The sequence below is a fragment of the Pavona decussata genome, unplaced genomic scaffold, assembly GCF_977016875.1.
Source record: "Pavona decussata unplaced genomic scaffold, jaPavDecu1.1 SCAFFOLD_27, whole genome shotgun sequence".
NCBI classification, from domain to species: domain Eukaryota; kingdom Metazoa; phylum Cnidaria; class Anthozoa; order Scleractinia; family Agariciidae; genus Pavona; species Pavona decussata.
Genome location: NW_028145450.1, coordinates 226,328 through 245,073, shown reverse-complemented (window position 1 = coordinate 245,073; position 18,746 = coordinate 226,328). Strand labels below are relative to the sequence as shown.

Sequence of the window (18,746 nt, the reverse complement as noted above, 5' to 3'; positions counted from 1 at the left end):
GATTACAAACGTAAATTATTTTTCCTTTTCCGGGTTCTCGGCTTCAAGATTGTCGTCTAAATTTTTTCTCTTCCTTTGTTCCGTTGGTTTTGAAACCACGTTTAACCTAAGAAATATGGGGAGCCCGAGGGCGTCTAGATAATTTGTTTATATCTTTACTAAAAAAAATCACGAAAATATTTCCCTTTAAAGACTGGGTGAAAGAGCAACGAGCGTGCGATTGTGTTACATCAGCAAATAAAAAAATAGGGGAATAATCAACCACGGATCTATATCGGATTTCATTCAAATACAACACACGCTGAGTAATACTAAAAGTTTGTAGAAAAGATGAAGCAATTTATATCGTTTTACGAACAGGCAAGTTGTTATAAGTGTCTCTGTGAGTTCTTTAATATCTTTAGGTGTTGCCGTTTCGAAAATTAGAACGATAATTCAGTTTCGCTAAAATCGATAGCCCTGATTCAAAAATCGATAATTATCAATTACTCACAACGAAATATTTTATCGAATTTCGAAAAAAATAATCGATTTTTATCGATTGTTATCGAATGCTATCGATTATCGATATTATCGATTGATTACCCCGGGAATATACAAGCTGCAGCTTAACTTTATCATTTTTATTTATTCCTCGTAGCAATGCAAGTCTATTTGTTATGATAAGTCGGTTCAAATGTTTTTAAAAACAGTTTTTAAACAATTGATCAAATTGCTTTAGATGCATTGTTTCAAACTATCAATTTATAACTTTCCTTGCTACATGCATGGGGGTGTGCGGAAATCTTGCCAAGCTTTTAGCTGAGGAATCCTAACTGTTAGGCATTGATTGTTCAAATTACTATAGATGCATTGTTTCAAACTAATAATTTCTAATTTTCCTTGCTCTGTGGTACTATGATCAAGGTATATGCCAGTTAGGTGCGAAGCTTTTTGCTGAGGAATCCTAACTGTTAGGCATTGATTGATCAAATTACTATAGATGCATTGTTTCAAAGTATTAATTTTTAATTTTCCTTTCTAATTTTCCTTGCAGTTAAGTGCGAAGTGTTTTGCTGATGAATTGTTGTACGTTGTTTGATCACTTTACAGTAAATGCAATGCCTTAAATAATTATTTATTTATTTTTTACCTTTGCATGTGATACTGTGGTCGAGATACATCTGTCATTTGTGAGCAAAACCCTGTTCTCAGGAAGAAGTTAGACTCTAGGAATGAGGTTAGTATTTGTATTAAGCATTGTCATTTATTATGTTGTAACCCACGCCATCAAGTAATTTTGGTATGTTTGTGTGTGATTGAGGAGTAGTTTACAATATTATTTTGACAGTAACTCATCTTACTGCATTTTACCAGAAGCTCTTAAGGGTTTCCTATGTTATATCTTTTGGTCTTAGGGTGGATTGTCAAAAATATATTAGCATACCTGTCTTATATTATCCATAATTGTTTTTGCTCTGGATATAGTTTTTGTGATTGCAACTTATACAAGGACTTTTTTCTTTCTTCTTCTGATGCCAAGTAATTGGTTATCTTCAATTTAGGAACACTATTATCAAGTGTCTTTACCAGCACGGTACAGAAATAAAAATTGATCATGAACTTGCCATCATGTGTAGCTAGGCAAAGAGTATCTAGCAGTTTATTTTTGGCCACTGGACCCTGAGGCAAACAGACTAGATAAAAGCCCGGTTTACATTACAAGGTTTTTGGGCCCAGCACTCCTAAATTTTGGCATGTGGGGCAATAATTTATGGTACTGCACTCCTAATTTTGCCATGTTAAAGTAAAGTTCATCGGCCTGTATGCCTAAAACCTAGGCAGGCCGAGACTTCCTTGCAAGGTAGCCTCGGCCTGCCAAAAAATGCGCCAGCGTGCCAAATTCAGTCGCACGTGTGCACATGTCCTTCAACAAACAAAATGGCGTCGTCTGAAAGGCTAGACGCCTCTGTGTCAGGAAAAAACATGGCAAAACCTGTTCTGTGGAGGCAAGGTCGCCCTAATAGATTGTCGTTGAATTATCGGTAACCATTTCAAATCTTGTAGTGAAAATGGGACAGTGGCGGGCAAAATTTAGGAGTGCTAGGCTCAAAAACCTTGTCGTGTTAATGTTATGGCGCGCAAACACAAAGAAAACACAGTATTCTTTTGTTGGAAAAGTTGGGCAGGGAATATACCAGCAAGGCTCGGATAAAACCCACCCGACCGGATGATAACCGAATGAGGGGCCTCGGTACATGGTGCCATACCGAGGGGGTGCCTCATGCCTGTACTGCAAGGGGGGGGGGGGGGGGGGAAGGTGGTCATAGTTCACACGTGAAAATGCATGGCCGGCATAATGTCCTTGGGCCAAGTTAACCAAGTCCAGCAAATCCTATAGCTCCCCCTCCCTGACGGGGGGCTTCAGCACAGGGCTGAAGGGGTGCCGCAGGCAGCAATTCCACGCCCTTAATTATTTTATTAAACATCTCTGAATAACTGACAAGAGATAGAACAAAATGCAGTGAACAAAAATAGAAAGGATAAGAGAAGGCAAGCAACAAGAGAAAATGGGAGGGTGGGAGGGGAAAACTTTGCTGCTGCTCCATTTGCAGCCTTCCAAGAAAGTGGCGATTGAAAAGACTGGAACAGAATAAAATGCAAGGCAGACTGCCATATATGGAAATCACATGTTTAGGGTAGACTGCAATAATAGTGCGGGCTCAATAATTGTTGCTTGCCAACATTAACCTTTATTTTATGCTAAAATGTCAATAAACCGGTCTAAAATTTCTAAAAGTATGCCATGTGAGGGCCTTTAACAGTGATAGTTATCAGTTACTTGTTTTGCACAGACTTTTTTGTTGATTTCTATCACTCAGCAGCCATCAGTAACAACTTCCCTGTCTTTTGTATCTCTATACCTGGCTTCCAGTGTTTCATCATCATGTTATTAGTATTCATTTTTACTTGCAGTTTTAAGGGCGATTTAAACGGTACGATTTTCTCTTACGACTGTCGCATGCGATTTCTAGAGCGTGCGCTGCTTGCGTCATGTAAAAATCGTACACAACTCTCCCCACTCAACATTGCCTTTACCTACGATTGTTGTAGGATTTTAAAACATGTTTTCAAATCCTACGACATTTTTCGTGTTATGTGCGTCTGTCATAAGGATGTTGTAGGTTGATTTACACGACGCGATTCGTGTTGTAGGTATGGCGTAAGCGTGTCGCATGCGACAAATCATAGGCAAAATCGTACCGTCTAAATCGCCCTTTAGTTGGTCAATTGTACCTTGTAAGGTGACTCATCTTTCATTTTTTTTTTCTGTTTTACAGAGAACTGCTTCAGTTGATGATGACCTCGCCATTTTTACGCAACTCCAAATTGTTGGTATAGGGGAAGGCTTTGACTCTGACAAACTCTATATTGCATTTTAAGGAAAGGTTTTGTACAGTATTCCTCACCAGATATCATGGACAGCATTAGGGCTTTGCTGTTGTTGTTTTATATATTCGACATGGTATATAAAGGCAGCAAAGCCATGTTGTCCTTTTTTTTAGAGGAGGCTTAGCAGTCATTTTGTGTTTTAGTTTGGTTTGCCAAAAAAATTAAAGTGAGAGAATAACATAATGTTGTGTTGTTCACAAAATGTTTCTCTTGTGTATATATTTATCAGTTTCGTGTATTATAGGGAAGTATAATGAGTGTTAATCAACCAGAAAATTAAAACCATTCTAGGGTAAGCAGTAGTTGATTTTAGCCCTCTAATATAGCTGTTTCTGACTCTCTTGAATCTAAAGCAGTTTTAAAGTGAAGTGTCCTTGTGGCTATATTGGAGTTGATTCAGCCCTAAATGCGTATTCATTTTGGTAATTATATGGGCTATATCAGTCGCCCATTGTTTCCCCTTTATACAGGTTCAAAATGGCTCAATTATGGGGCCATTTCGAGGCATTCTAAGAACCATTTTAGTTCTTGTAAGAGGGCTATTTCACATAATTAAGGACCAAAACAGCTCTTATAAATAATGTCGTTTCAGACATGTTGGTACCAATTTAGTCCTTTAGAGAACGTTTGTTTTGAGTATAAATTGGGCTAAATCGGCCACAAAATATGGGCCAATTTTCCTCCTTTCTGAAGGCATGAAACGGCTCCAAAAGGGCTATTTTGGCCTTCCAAGTGCACCATTTCAACCCTTTTAAAAGCCAAAAGAGCCCCTCATTTTTCCAAAATAGCCCCTCTGTGTCTTCGTTTCGGCTACCTTATGAAGGGCTATCTCAGCCCCGTTTACTGGGGCCGAAACAGTTCCATTCCAAATGGGCTAAATTAGCCCCAAAAATAGCACTGTATTTTGCTCACTGAAACGGCCCCATTTTGGGGGCTAAAACAGATCTTTTCGATTTACAGTGTACTCAAAATGGCTTTGAAACTAATGCCTATTTTCATTAAAATAAAAGTGTTTCTGGTATGTGATTTTCTCTAAATTAAATCTCATATCTCGAGAGACGAACAAAATAACTTTATTTGTGCTAAGTTTCAAGCTCTGATTCAAACTCTTTCCCGCTCAAGGAAGATCGAATATGCGTGCGATACTTGGGTTACAACTTGGTGTTACGAAGCACAAATATATGCTAATTAGGATAGCCTATGCTTACGTAGGAAGTAAGGTTCTTTGGTTCATGGTTCATGGGTAGGTTAATATGGTTTGTGGGTCAATGTTTCATGGTTTCACGGTGTCAGTGGTTTCATGGTTGCATGGTTGCATGGTTTCGTGGTTTCGTGGTTTCATGGTTTCATGGCTTCATTGGTTTCGTGGTTTCATGGTTTCATTAGTTTCATGGTTTCATGGTTTCATGGTTTCACTGGTTTCGTGGTTTTACTGGTTTCATTCTTTCACTGGTTTCGTGGTTTCATGGTTCTATGGTTTCATTGGTTTCGAGGTTTCATGGTTTCATAGTTTCAAGGTTTCATGGTTTCACGAGTTTCATGGTTTCATTGGTTTCGCAGTTTCGCAGTTTCGTGGTTTCTATGGTTTCATGGTTTGATGGTTTCATGGTTTCAAGGTTTCACGAGTTTCATGGTTTCAATGGTTTCGCGGTTTCATGGTTTCTATGGTTTCATGGTTTCACGGGTTTCGTGGTATCGTGGTTTCTATGGTTTCACGGGTTTCGTGGTTCCATGGTTTCATTGGTTTCGTGGGTTCATTGGTTTCATGGTTTCACGGTTTTCGTGGTTTCATGGTTTCATTGGTTTCGTGGTTTCGTGGTTTCTATGGTTTTATGGTTTCACGGGTTTCGTGGGTTCATGGTTTCACGGGTTTCGTGGTTCCATGGTTTCATTGGTTTCGTGGTTTCACTGGTTTCATGGTTTCACGGGTTTCGCGGTTTCAAGGGTTTCATGGTTTCACTGATTTCGTGGTTTCACTGGTTTCATGGTTTCACGGGATTCGTGGTTTCGTGGTTTCTATGGTTTCATGGTTTTACGGGTTTCGTGGTTTCATCGTTTCATTGGTTTCGTGGTTTCACGGGTTTGTGGTTTCGTGGTTTCTATAGTTTTATGGTTTCACGGGTTTCGTGGGTTCACTGGTTTCACGGGTTTTGAGGTTTCATGGTCTCATTGGTTTCATGGTTTCATGGTTTAACGGGTATCGTGGTTCCATGGTTTCATTGGTTTCGTGGGTTCACTGGTTTGATGGTTTCACCGGTTTCGTGGTTTCATGGTTGCATTGGTTTCGTGGTGTCACGGATTTCGTGGTTTCACGGGTTTCATGGTTTTACTAGTTTCGTGGTATCGTGGTTTCACGGGTTTCGTGGTTTCATGGGTTCACGCGTTTCATGGTTTCACGGGTTTCATGGTTTCGTGGTTTCTATGGTTTCATGGATTCACGGGTTTCGTGGTTCCATGTTTTCATTGGTTTCGTGGGTTCACTGGTTTCATGGTTTCATGGTTTCGTGGTTTGACTGCGTGATTTCAATGGTTTCACGGGTTTCGTTGTTTCGTGGTATCATGGCTTCGTTGGTTTCGTGGTGTCATTGGTTTCGTGGTTTCACTGGTTTCATGGTTTCATTGGTTTCGTGGTTTCATGGTTTCATTGGTTTCGTGGTTTCACTGGTTTCATGGTTTCACAGGTTTCGTGATTTCGTGGTTTCTATGGTTTCACGGTTTCACAGGTTTCGAGGTTCAATGGTTTCATCGGTTTCGTGGGTTCACTGTTTCATGGTTTCATGGTTTCATTGATTTCGTGGTGTCATTAGTTTCGTGGTTTCACTGGTTTCATGGTTTCACGGGATTCGTGGTTTCGTGGTTTCTATTGTTTCATGGTTTCACGGGTTTCGTGGTTTCATGATGTCATTGGTTTCGTGGTTTCACGGGTTTGTGGTTTCGTGGTATCTATGGTTTTATGGTTTCACGGGTTTCGTGGGTCCACTGGTTTCACGGGTTTTGAGGTTTCATGGTTTCATTGGTTTCATGGTTTCTATGGTTTCATGGTTTCATGGTTTCACGGGTTTTGTGGTTCCATGGTTTCATTGGTTTCGTGGGTTCACTGGTTTGATGGTTTCACGGGTTTCGTGGTTTCATGGTTGCATTGGTTTCGTGGTGTCACGGATTTCGTGGTTTCACGGGTTTCATGGTTTTACTAGTCTCGTGGTATCGTGGTTTCACGGGTTTCGTGGTTTCATGGGTTCACGCGTTTCATGGTTTCACGGGTTTCATGGTTTCGTGGTCTCTTTGGTTTTATGGATTCACGGGTTTCGTGGTTCCATGGTTTCACTGGTTTTGTGGGTTCACTAGTTTCATGGTTTCATGGTTTCGTGGTTTGACTGCGTGGTTTCAATGGTTTCACGGGTTTCGTTGTTTCGTGGTTTCATGGTTTCGTTGGTTTCTTGGTATCATTGGCTTCGTGGTTTCACTGGTTTCACGGGTTTCGTGGTTTCATGGTTTCATTGGTTTCGTGGTGTCACTGGTTTCATGGTTTCACAGGTTTCGTGATTTCGTGGTTTCTATGGTTTCACGGTTTTACAGGTTTCGTGGTTCCATGTCGTGGATTCACTGGTTTCATGGTTTCATGGTTTCATTGGTTTCGTGGTGTCATTGGTTTCGTGGTTTCACTGGTTTCATGGTTTCACGGGATTCGTGGTTTCTATTGTTTCATGGTTTTACGGGTTTCGTGGTTCCATGGTTTCATTGGTTTCGTGGGTTCACTGGTTTGATGGTTTCACGGGTTTCGTGGTTTCATGGTTTCATTGGTTTCGTGGTGTCACGAATTTCGTGGTTTCACGGGTTTCATGGTTTTACTAGTCTCGTGGTATCGTAGTCTCACGGGTTTCGTGGTATCGTTGTTTCACGGGTTTTGTGATTTCATGGTTTCATTGGTGTTGTGTTTTCACGCGTTTCATGGTTTCACGGGTTTTGTGGTTTCGTGGTTGCTATGGTTTCATGGATTCACGGGCTTCGTGGTTCCATGGTTTCATTGGTTTCGTGGGTTCACTGGTTTTATGCTTTCATGGTTTCGCTGCGTTGTTTTAATGGTTTCATTGTCTAAACGGTTTCATGGATTCACGGGTTTCGTGGTTCCATGGTTTCATTGGTTTCGTGGATTCACTGGTTTCATGGTTTCATGGTTTCATTGGTTTCGTGGTGTCATTGGTTTCGTGGTTTCACTGGTTTCATGGTTTCACGGGATTCGTGGTTTCGTGGTTTCTATTGTTTCATGGTTTCACGGGTTTCGTGGTTCCATGGTTTCATTGGTTTCGTGGGTTCACTGGTTTGATGGTTTCACGGGTTTCGTGGTTTCATGGTTTCATTGGTTTTGTGGTGTCACGAATTTCGTGGTTTCACGGGTTTCATGATTTTACTAGTCTCATGGTATCGTAGTCTCACGGGTTTCGTGGTATCGTTGTTTCACGGGTTTTGTGGTTTCATGGTTTCATTGGTGTTGTGTTTTCACGCGTTTCATGGTTTCACGGGTTTCGTGGTTTCGTGGTTGCTACGGTTTCAAGGATTCACGGGCTTCGTGGTTCCATGGTTTCATTGGTTTCGTGGGTTCACTGGTTTTATGGTTTTATGGTTTCGCTGCGTTGTTTTAATGGTTTCATTGTCTAAACGGTTTCATGGTTTCACGGGTTTAGTTGTTTCGCGGGTTTCATGGTTTCACTGGTCTCGTATTTTTATGGTTTCATTGTTTTCTTGGTTTCACGGGTTTCATTGTTTTGTGATTTTAATGGTTTCATCGTTTCAATGGTTTTACGGCTTTACGGGGTTCATGGTTTAACGGGTTTCATGGTTTCACGGGTTTCATAGTTTGACTAGTTTCGTGTTTTCATGGTTTCATGGTTTCACTATACTCGTTGTTTTACGGGTTTCGTGGTTTTGCTAGTTTCGTGGTTTCAATGGTTTCACGGTTTTACTGGTTTCGTGGTTATACAGGTTTTATGGTTTCATTAGTGTCATGGTTTCACTAGTTTCGTGGTTTCACGGGTTTCTTGGTTTCGTAGTTTTTTGGAAATGGTTTCACGGGTTTCATGGTTTTGTGGTTTCTATGGTTTCATGGATTCACGGGTTTCGTGGTTCCATGGTTTCATTGGTTTCGTGGGTTCACTGGTTTCATGCTTTCATGGTTTCGTGGTTTCACTGTGTGGTTTCAATGGTTTTACGGGTTTCGTTGTTTCGTGGTTTCATGGTTTCATTGGTTTCGTGGTTTCACTGGTGTCACGGGTTTCGTGGTTTCACGGGTTTCATGGTTTCACTGGTTTCGTGGTTTCATGGTTTCATGGTTTCATTGGTTTCGTGGTTTACCTGGTTTCATGGTTTCACAGGTTTCGTGGTTTCGTGGTTTCTATGGTTTCACGGATTCACAGGTTTCGTGGTTCCATGGTTTTATTGGTTTCGTGGGTTCACTGGTTTCATGGTTTCATGGGTTTCGTTGTTTCGTGGTTTCATGGTTTCATTGGTTTCGTGGTGTCATTGGTTTCGTGGTTTTACTGGTTTCACGGGTTTCGTGGTTTTACGGGTTTCATGGTTTCACTGGTTTCGTGGTTTCATGGTTTCATTGGTTTCGTGGTGTCATTGGTTTCGTGGTTTCACTGGTTTCAAGGGTTTCGTGGTTTCACGGGTTTCATGGTTTCACTGGTTTCGTGGTTTCATGGTTTCATTGGTTTCGTGTTTTACCTGGTTTCATGGTTTCACAGGTTTCGTGGTTTCGTGGTGTCTATGGTTTCACGGTTTCACAGGTTTCGTGGTTCCATGGTTTTATTGGTTTCGTGGGTTCTCTGGTTTCATGGTTTCATGGGTTTCGTTGTTTCGTGGTTACATGGTTTCATTGGTTTCGTGGTGTCATTGGTTTCGTGATTTCACTGGTATCACGGGTTTCGTGATTCTACGGGTTTCATGGTTTCACTGGTTTCGTGGTTTCATGGTTTCATTGGTTTCGTGGTTTCAGTGGTTTCATGGTTTCACAGGTTTTGTGGTTTCGTGGTTTCTATGGTTTCACGGTATCACAGGTTTCGTGGTTCCATGGTTTCATTGGTTTCGTGGGTTCACTGGTTTCATGGTTTCATGGGTTTCGTTGTTTCGTGGTTTCATGGTTTCATTGGTTTAGTGGTGTCATTGGTTTTGTGGTTTCACTGGTTTCATGGTTTCACGGGTTTTGTGGTTTCGTGGTTTCTATTGTTTTATGGCTTTACGGGTTTCGTGGTTCCATGGTTTCATTGGTTTTTGTGGGTTCACTGGTTTGATGGTTTCACGGGTTTCATGGTTTCATGGTTTCATTGGTTTCGTGGTGTCACGGATTTCGTGGTTTCACGGGTTTCATGGTTTTACTAGTTTCGTGGTATCGTTGTTTCACGGGTTTTGTGGTTTCATGGTTTCATTGGTGTTGTGTTTTCACGCGTTTCATGGTTTCACGGGTTTCGTGGTTTCGTGGTTGCTATGGTTTCATGGATTCACGGGTTTCGTGGTTCCATGGTTTCATTGGTTTCGTGGGTTCACTGGTTTTATGGTTTCATGGTTTTGTGGTTTCGCTGCGTTGTTTTAATGGTTTCATTGTCTAAACGGGTTCATGGTTTCACGGGTTTAGTTGTTTCACGGGTTTCATGGTTTTACTGGTCTCGTATTTTTATGGTTTCATTGTTTTCTTGGTTTCACGGGTTTCATTGTTTTGTGATTTTAATGGTTTCATCGTTTCAATGGTTTTACGGTTTTACGGGGTTCATGGTTTAACGGGTTTCATGGTTTCACGGGTTTCATAGTTTGACTAGTTTCGTGTTTTCATGGTTTCATGGTTTCACTAGACTCGTTGTTTTACGGGTTTCGTGGTTTTGCTAGTTTCGTTGGTTTCAATGGTTTCACGGTTTTACTGGTTTCGTGGTTATACAGGTTTTATGGTTTCATTAGTGTCATGGTTTCACTAGTTTCGTGGTTTCACGGGTTTCTTGGTTTCGTAGTTTTTTGGTTTCATTGGTTTCGTGGTTTCACAGGTGTCATGGTTTCGTGGTTTTACTGGTTTCATGGTTTTACGTTTTTTTTTTTTTGTTTCACCAAAAGTTTCCAATTCATGATTTTTTTCAAAAGCGATGTTTTATAAGATTATTTGACATCGCCTCATACAAACACTTTCATTTCACGCCTGTTTGCCTACTCGTCAAAATGGTGTTGAAAATCGTAATAAGGTGTATTGTTTCGCTACTAGGGAGCTTACGAATCGACGACTTTTGCACGACGCTGCCGTTACATTGCGTGACATGCTCACTGCTCATGCCTTTCTGAGCACTTGCCAGCTTCGCGCCAAAGTCGACGACGTTGGTGAGAGCGATTTGCCGGCGTCTTGGAAACAGGAGGACGTGAAGTTGGTTTTCAAAGTTTTCTCTCGATACTTCGGGTATTTTTGCCAGATAATTTAAGTATCACATTAGGGGGATGTCCTTGACGTTTGATTTTAATTTTTTTGTCCGTTTTCGTTCATGAAACGACCTTCTACAAATCTCCATATCGAAAAGGATAGGCAAAGCGCTTGAGATACATGCATAATGCAGGTACCGAAGCAACAACTAAACCATTGTAAGTTGTTATCTCGTCACGTAGCTGCAACTGTTCAGCAATTTTATAAATGTCCTCCCTGTAGAAACGAACTCGGCCTTGTATTTGTCGTTTGATTTCTCGTCTAAATCGAACCTGTCATAGTTCCAGTATACAGAAACTCTGGATTTGTTGACTTGTGACAGCCGTACAAAAGTGCAAATTCTTGTTCGTTTATAAAGTTGCTTCCATAAGCGTATGCGATACAAGCTCTCGTTTCTCTGAAGTTAGGCATTTTGGTTTAAACAACTCGCCTTGTCAAAAGATAAAAACAGACTTCAGAAACGGCGGGAAAATTTGCCGGTCGCGCATAAAGGTCGTCGTCTTTACTGTTCATCGTACATTCAAATTTCTACAGGACGACGACGCGGGACTATAAGGTGACCCAACGGCGCCGTCGTGCGAAAGTCGTCGATTCGTAAGCTCCCTACTCTCTCAACGGACATCGATAAAACTAACTGCTAGTAGTCTTTTGTAATGGCAAAGTGCTATAAAAAAAAACTTTAAAAAACAGAACAACGAAATAATCAGAGGGAACAAGGAACAGTGAAGATCAGGCTGAAAGGACCTGCTACGTTTTTCCCTACTGCTACCACCCCTTGGAATCTTCACGGCAAAAGACCGATTATGATGATTAGTATAATTAAAGCAAAGCGCCAAAAATAGTACAAAAATCGTATCTTTGCAATGTCAGGTTTCCAAAACATGACGGTAACCAAACTTCCTTACCGTGAAACCACGAAACCATTGAGACCAAGAAAACTGTTAAATGATAATAAAAATAAAAACAAAACAGTGAAACCATGAAACTTTGAAACCCGAGATATCACGAAAACCCATGAAACCACTCAAAACAAATAAAAACAATAATAAACCATGAAACCATAAGACCATGGGAAACCATGAAACTTGTGAAACCACGAAACCAATGAAACCATGAAACCTGTGAAACCATGAAACCATAAAACCACGAAACCAATGAAACCGTGAAACCTACGAAACTAAGAAACCAATGAAAAATGAAACCTGTGAAACCATGAAACCTCAAAAACCACGAAACCAATGAAACCATGAAACTTGTGAAACCATGAAACCAATTAAACCACGAAACCAATGAAACCATGAAACCATGAAACCAGTGAAACCACGAAACCAATGAAACCATGAAACCTGTGAAACCATGAAACAAATGAAACCGTAGAAACCACGAAACATGTAAAACCATAAAACTATGAAACCACAAAACCAGTGAAAACATGAAACCATGAAACCATTAAACCATTGAAACCATGAAACCACGAAACCCGTGAAGCCATGAAACCATTGCAACAATAAAACCATTGAAACCATGAAACCCGTGAAACCATGAAACCACAAAACCAGCGAAACCACGAAACCATGAAACCATAGAAACTATGAAACCACGAAACCACGAAACCAGTGAAATCATGAAACCTGTGAAACCACAAAACCACTGAAACCATGAAACCAGTGAAACCACGAAACCACTGAAACCACGAAACCAGTAAAACCAGTGAAACCATGAAACCATTGCAACAATGAAACCATTAAAACCACGAAACCAATGAAACCATGAAACTCGTGAAACCATGAAACCACGAAACCATGATTAACCATGAAACCATGACACCAATGAAAATATGTAACAACGAAACCAATGAAACCATGAAACTACGAAACCCGTGAAACTACGAAACCCGTGAAAGCACGAAACCCGTGAAATTACGAAACCAATTGAACCACGAAACCACGAGACCAGTGAAACCATAAAACCTGTGAAACCATAAAACCCATGAAACCACGAAATCCGTGACACCATGAAACCGTTGAGACAATGAAACCAATGAAACCATGAACCCAGTGAAACCACGAAACCAATGAAACCATGAAACCGCGAAACCACAAAACCCGTGAAACCGTTAAACCAGTGAAGCCAAGAAACCAATGAAACCATGGAACCACGAAACCCGTGAAAGCACGAAGCCAATGAAACCATGACATAGTGAAACCATGAAACCTGTGAAATCATGAAACCAGTGAAACCACGAAACCAATGAAACCGTCAAAGCACAAAACCAATGAAACCATGAAACTTGTGAAACCACGAAACCATAAAACCACGAAACCAATAAAACCGTGAAACTTGTGAAACCATGAAACCAATGAAACCACGAAACCAATGCAACAATGAAACCTGTGAAACCATGAAGCCAATGAAACCATAGAAACAACGAAACATGTAAAACCATGAAACTATAAAACCACGAGATCCGTGAAACTACGAAACCACGAAACCCGTGAAGCCATGAAACCATTGCAACAATAAAACCATTGAAACAATGCAACCCGTGAAACCATGAAACCAGTGAAACCACGAAACCATTGAAACCATGAAACCACAAAACCAGCAAAACCACGAAAACAAGAAACCATGAAACCATGGAACTATAAAACCACGAAACCCGTGCAACCATGAAACGTGTGAAACCGCGAAACCAATAAAACCATGAAACCAGTGAAACCACGAAACCAGTGAAACCATGAAACCATAGAAACGACGAACCCGTGAAGCCATGAAACCATTGCAACAATGAAACCATTGAAACTACGAAACCCGTGAAACCATGAAACCAGTGAAACCACGAAACCAATGAAACCATAAAACTCGTGAAACCATGAAACCATGAAACCATGAAACCATGAAACCATGAAACCATGAAACCATGAAACCATGAAACCAATGAAACCACGAAACCAATGAAACCATGAAACCACGAAACCAATGAAACTATGAAACCACGAAACCCGTGAAAACACGAAACCACAAAACCCGTGAAACCAGGAAACCAATGAAACCACGAAACCACGAGACCAGTGAAACCATGAAACCTGTGAAACCATGAAACCCATGAAACAACGAAATCCGTGACACCATGAAACCGTTGAAACAATGAAACCAATGAAACCACGAAACCAATGAAACCATGAAACCACGAAACCACGAAACCCGTGAAACCAGGAAACCAGTGAACCCACGAAACCAATGAAACCATGGAACCACGAAACCCGTGAAACCATGAAACCATAGCAACCACGAAACCACGAAACCCGTGAAAGCACGAAACCAATGAAACCATAGCAACCACGAAACCACGAAACCCGTGAAAGCACGAAACTAATGAAACCATGAAATAGTGAAACCGCGAAACCAATGAAACCATGAAACCAGTGAACCCACGAAACCAATGAAACCATGGAACTACGAAACCCGTGAGACCATGAAACCATAGCAACCACGAAACCCGTGAAAGTACGACAGGAACAAAGTCACACGTTTTTCTCCATTTTACTGATCGACTGCTTCATTTAAAAGAAGACAAAGGAGCTATAAAGTTTGATTTGCACTACTTTTTCCTGCGACATCGAAATGGTATGCAAATTTGTTGCACATGTTTCGTAGGCTAATTGACTGGAATAAATATATTATTTTAGAGCAGAATGAAAAGAAAGGAAAGAAATCTAGGATTGAAAAACATTGAATGGCTGTCTTCAGTCAGTCTGATTAGTTTTAAGGACCAATATGTGATGTTTGGAAACATTCACAGGCTCCAGATGTCGAGTGTTTTTGAATCGGTTCTGATCTCATAATTCGTGACGTGAATTGCGAGCCGCAAGTATCGCACGCATATTCGATCTTCCTTGAGCGGGAAAGAGTTTGAATCAGAGCTTGAAACTTAGCACAAATAAAGTTCTTTTCTTCGTCTTTCGAGATATGAGATTTAATTTAGAGAAAATTACATACCAGAAACACTTTTATTTTAATGAAAATAGGCATTAGTTTCAAAGCCATTTTGAGTAGCGTACACAAATCTGCATGCTTTAGAGCGCAGCCAGCGAGTTTGGAATGTTTATTGTATTAATTTTCTTTTGAGATGGTTGGTCTAGGTTTGTGCAAAGTTTCAAGTTTATTGAGTTATTTTACACCGTGAACGGGGCTTTGTCCTTTGACCTAAATTGTTGGTTGGTTGGTTTGGTTTGTTTGTTGGTTGGCTGGTTTGGTTGGTTGGTTGGTTGGTTGGTTTTGTTGGTTGGTTGGTTGGTTTTCTTGGTTGGTTGGCTGGTTGGTTGGTTTGGTTGGTTGGTTGGTTGGTTGGTTTTGTCGGTTGGTTGGTTGGTTTTGTTGGTTGGTTGGTTGGTTGGTTTGGTTGGTCGGTTGGCTGGTTGGTTTGATTGCTTGCTTTCGTTGGTTTGTTCAGTTAAGTGTTTTGTTGGGCTGGCTGATTTGGGTCGTTGGTGTGAGTTGGTTGGTTGGTTGGTTGGTGATTCATTGAATGCTTGTTTGGTTGGTGTGGTTGATTGGTTGTGTGTTTTCTTGTTTGTTTGATTGTTTCATTTGGTAGGTTAGTTGGTTTGCTTGCTTGATTCGTTGTTTGGTAGATTGGTTTGTTGGTTGGTTCTTTGATTTGTTTGGTTGATTGGTTTGTTGGTTTTGTCGGTTGGATGGTTTGTTGGTGTTTTTGGTTGGTTGGTTTGGTTTTTTTTGTCGGTTGGATGGTTGGCTTGTTTGATTGTTTGGTTGGTTGATAGCGTGCTTGCTTGCATGCTTGGATCGGTTTGTTTGGTTGATTGGTAGATTGGTTTGTTTGTTGGTTGGTTGGTTGGTTTGGTTGATTGGTTGGTTCCTTTTGTCGGTTGGATGGTTTGTTTGTTTTTTTTTCTGTTGCTTGGTTGTTTTGGTTGATTAATTGGCTTGTTGATTGGTTGATTGTTTGGTTGGTTGAAGTTTTGTTCTGTTGGTTGGTTGGTTTTGTCGGTTGGATGGTTTTTTTTTGTTTGTTGGTTTGGGTAGTTTGTAGCTTGCTTGTTTGTTTGTTTGGTTGGTTGGTCAGTCCGTCGGTTAGTTTTAGACTATTTTTCTTCAAGATTTCCTCGCTAATCAACTGCTAATCAACAACAGATCAATTGTTTACTATGTCATTGATTTCCATTGTTACTTTGCTTGTATTTGTTTCAGTTCTATTAGCTTCAAATTAGTAGAATTCTAGATACACTGCATTTGGATGTTCTTTTACTTAGTCAGTGATCGGAGCTCTAAAACGGCTACAAAATCGATCTCATTGGAACCTCACAGGCCTTATTTTGCAGGCAGAAATCTCATTACAACATCAATAGTTCTTACCTGTCTTGCAGTTCTTTCCCGTGAATCCTTTCTTGCAAACACATACGTAGCTGTTTTCCTCGTACCGTGAGACACACTTGCCATTGTTTTTACAAGGCCAACTGCTGCAAGGTGACTGCAAATGCAATAATAATAATAATAATAATAATAATAATAATAATAATAATAATAATAATAATAATAAAAGTAATCAGTTACTTTATTTCTACCAGCTTTGAAGATAAGAAAAATACAGTATTTAGGCTTGTATCGGGCGAGTCCTGTTAACAGTTAGTAAATGATCATGACTGTGGGCCGATGTTTCATTTAAACGCGAACACGTGCACGTGTTGTATGAATCGCCAGCTAATAGCGAATAGTTATTGCGTGCCGTGTGCGTTAAGCTAGCCTGCGTAGCAGTCGTTTCCGTTTCCTTTTAGCCAAGCGGGGCAAGCGCGCGATGGCATTGGGCAAACGGAGCAAAAACAGTAGGAGCGGGGGGGGGGGGGGGGGTGGGCGGGGAAGGAAAGGAAACGCCTTCCGCTGAGCCCAGACATTTTACCGAACGCCGTTCGTCAGCGAACGGGAGGCAATGATGTATTACCATTGGTCAATCGTCTGTCAATCAAACTCATAGACCATGACAACAACCAGCTCCCGTTTATCAAAGATGAAAATTTGGCCGAGCCCGAAGAGAACTCTTTCGAGTGTCCTTTCGATTTCGAGTTTGCTTTGCTTTGAAAACGACTAAACTTCTTTCGCACGGAGATACGTTAATCCAGTTGAAACCGGAGCAAAATATGGGACTGCTTTAAGAGCGAATGTCCAAGAATTCTCGGTCACGCTCAAAATATAGTTTTCATTGCGCTTTGGTTTGTTCGTAGGTTTTATCGTCTCAACAAACATGGTGTAGTTCGTTTTTCGAAATCCCGCCAGAATATGTAAAAATGTAACAACATTTGTTCTGGCTGTCGGCGGTCTCAGAGAATCTTCTAAAATACTGCGTCTTGGAGTAAACAAGTTGCCCACCGGGATTCTGTTTTCGCTGAGATTTACCAGAAGTTAAAAATGATTGGTTCTCATGTGACATTTGACGTGACAGTGTAGGCCCCAAGGGAACGAAGCCATTTGGGGGCGTTCGGTAAAATGTCTGGGCTCAGCGGCAGGCGTTTCCTTTCCTTCCCCGCCCCTCCCCCCCCCCCCCTTCGCTCCTACTGTTTTTGTTCCTTTTGCCCAATGCCCTCGCGCGCTTGCCCCGCTTGGCTAAAAGGAAACGGAAACGACTGCTACGCAGGCTAGCGTTAAGCCTTCGGATGTCTTTGTAAATGAGACTTCCTCTTCATATATACTTTTTGTAAATACGATTTTATTTTCTTTCTGTTGTTGTGGCCTGTTCCCGATTCGCTTGGGAAATGGTAAGGCGGCTAGTTTCAACCCGAAGCTCGAATACTCCTCGAGTAAAATTCGCCTTTTTTGTTGTTTTCATCAGGTTTGTTATAGTTGTCCGTTTATTGCTTGTCCGCTCTTCGGTTCGACTTTTCGTTGTGTGCCTGTGTTGACGTAAGTCGAGGAGGTGCCATATGCTCTTTAGAGAATCGCTAAAGTTATTTTCGGCTGCTGTAAATTTTACATTAAGACGCCTCTCTTGCTGATTTTCAGTGTTTCGAGCAATTCACTGTTGAAGGTGTAGTTCTTGAAAGCAATGAAAAAGGACGATAATTTCTCCTCGGAGAAAATAAAGGAATGCATTTCTCTTCTGCCTCTGTTTGCGAGAAGCAGTTTTGTCTTTTTCGATGCCCGTTGGCAAAGGGTTCGCTTCGCCGCTTTCCCCTCGAAAAGAGTAAAGACGCAGCAAAGAATCACTTTGACTTTGCTGGAAAGTTGCATGTTATTGCGTTTACAAAATGTTTTCATCCTCTAAAAGACTCCCGGTACGAAGAGTTTCATATGCAACTAAGTACGTTTCATCTTAGGCGACTCGCTCCTGTTTCCTTGTGTTGTATGTCAGTCCTCTCTTTAATTTCAAAGGAGTCTTCAGATGGCCAGCTTTTTTTTTTCATGCAACGACTTACGGAATAGTTCGATGCCGTGTCAGTTCAAGAAATCACCCCATGGGTATTTGCCTTATTTCGGCCAATTTTCAAAACAGTGAACATGAATTGCGCGGTACAAATTTAAATTTATTATTATTATTATTATTATTATTATTATTATTATTATTATTGTTATTATTATTATAGATAGATAGATAGATAGATAGATAGATAGATAGATAGATAGATAGATAGATAGATAGATAGATAGATAGATAGATAGATAGATAGATAGATTATTTATCAAAAACCTTGCAGCCACAGGCTGAATTACGTTTGATTTACAATAAAATATATAATACAATAAAATACATGGCTAAAAAAAGCTAATATAAAAGGACAAAAATATATAATTAAGAGAAAACAATATTACATTATTGCTTTATGGACATAGTGATGGATAAAACTATTTCGAG

The 18,746-nt window shown here is 40.6% G+C and overlaps 2 protein-coding genes across 2 annotated transcripts in view; both read right to left on the bottom strand.

The window, feature by feature from the left end:
• Positions 1 to 18,746, bottom strand: part of LOC146485164 (uncharacterized) — a 428,948-nt gene that overhangs the window by 246,380 nt on the left and 163,822 nt on the right. The gene's annotated exons all lie outside the window — the stretch shown is intronic.
• Positions 1 to 18,746, bottom strand: part of LOC146485171 (uncharacterized) — a 28,596-nt gene that overhangs the window by 8,085 nt on the left and 1,765 nt on the right. The window contains exon 3 of the mRNA XM_085103541.1: positions 16,259 to 16,373. Within this exon, the coding sequence (XP_084959667.1) occupies positions 16,259 to 16,373 (115 nt within the window). The remainder of the gene's footprint in view (positions 1 to 16,258; positions 16,374 to 18,746) is intronic.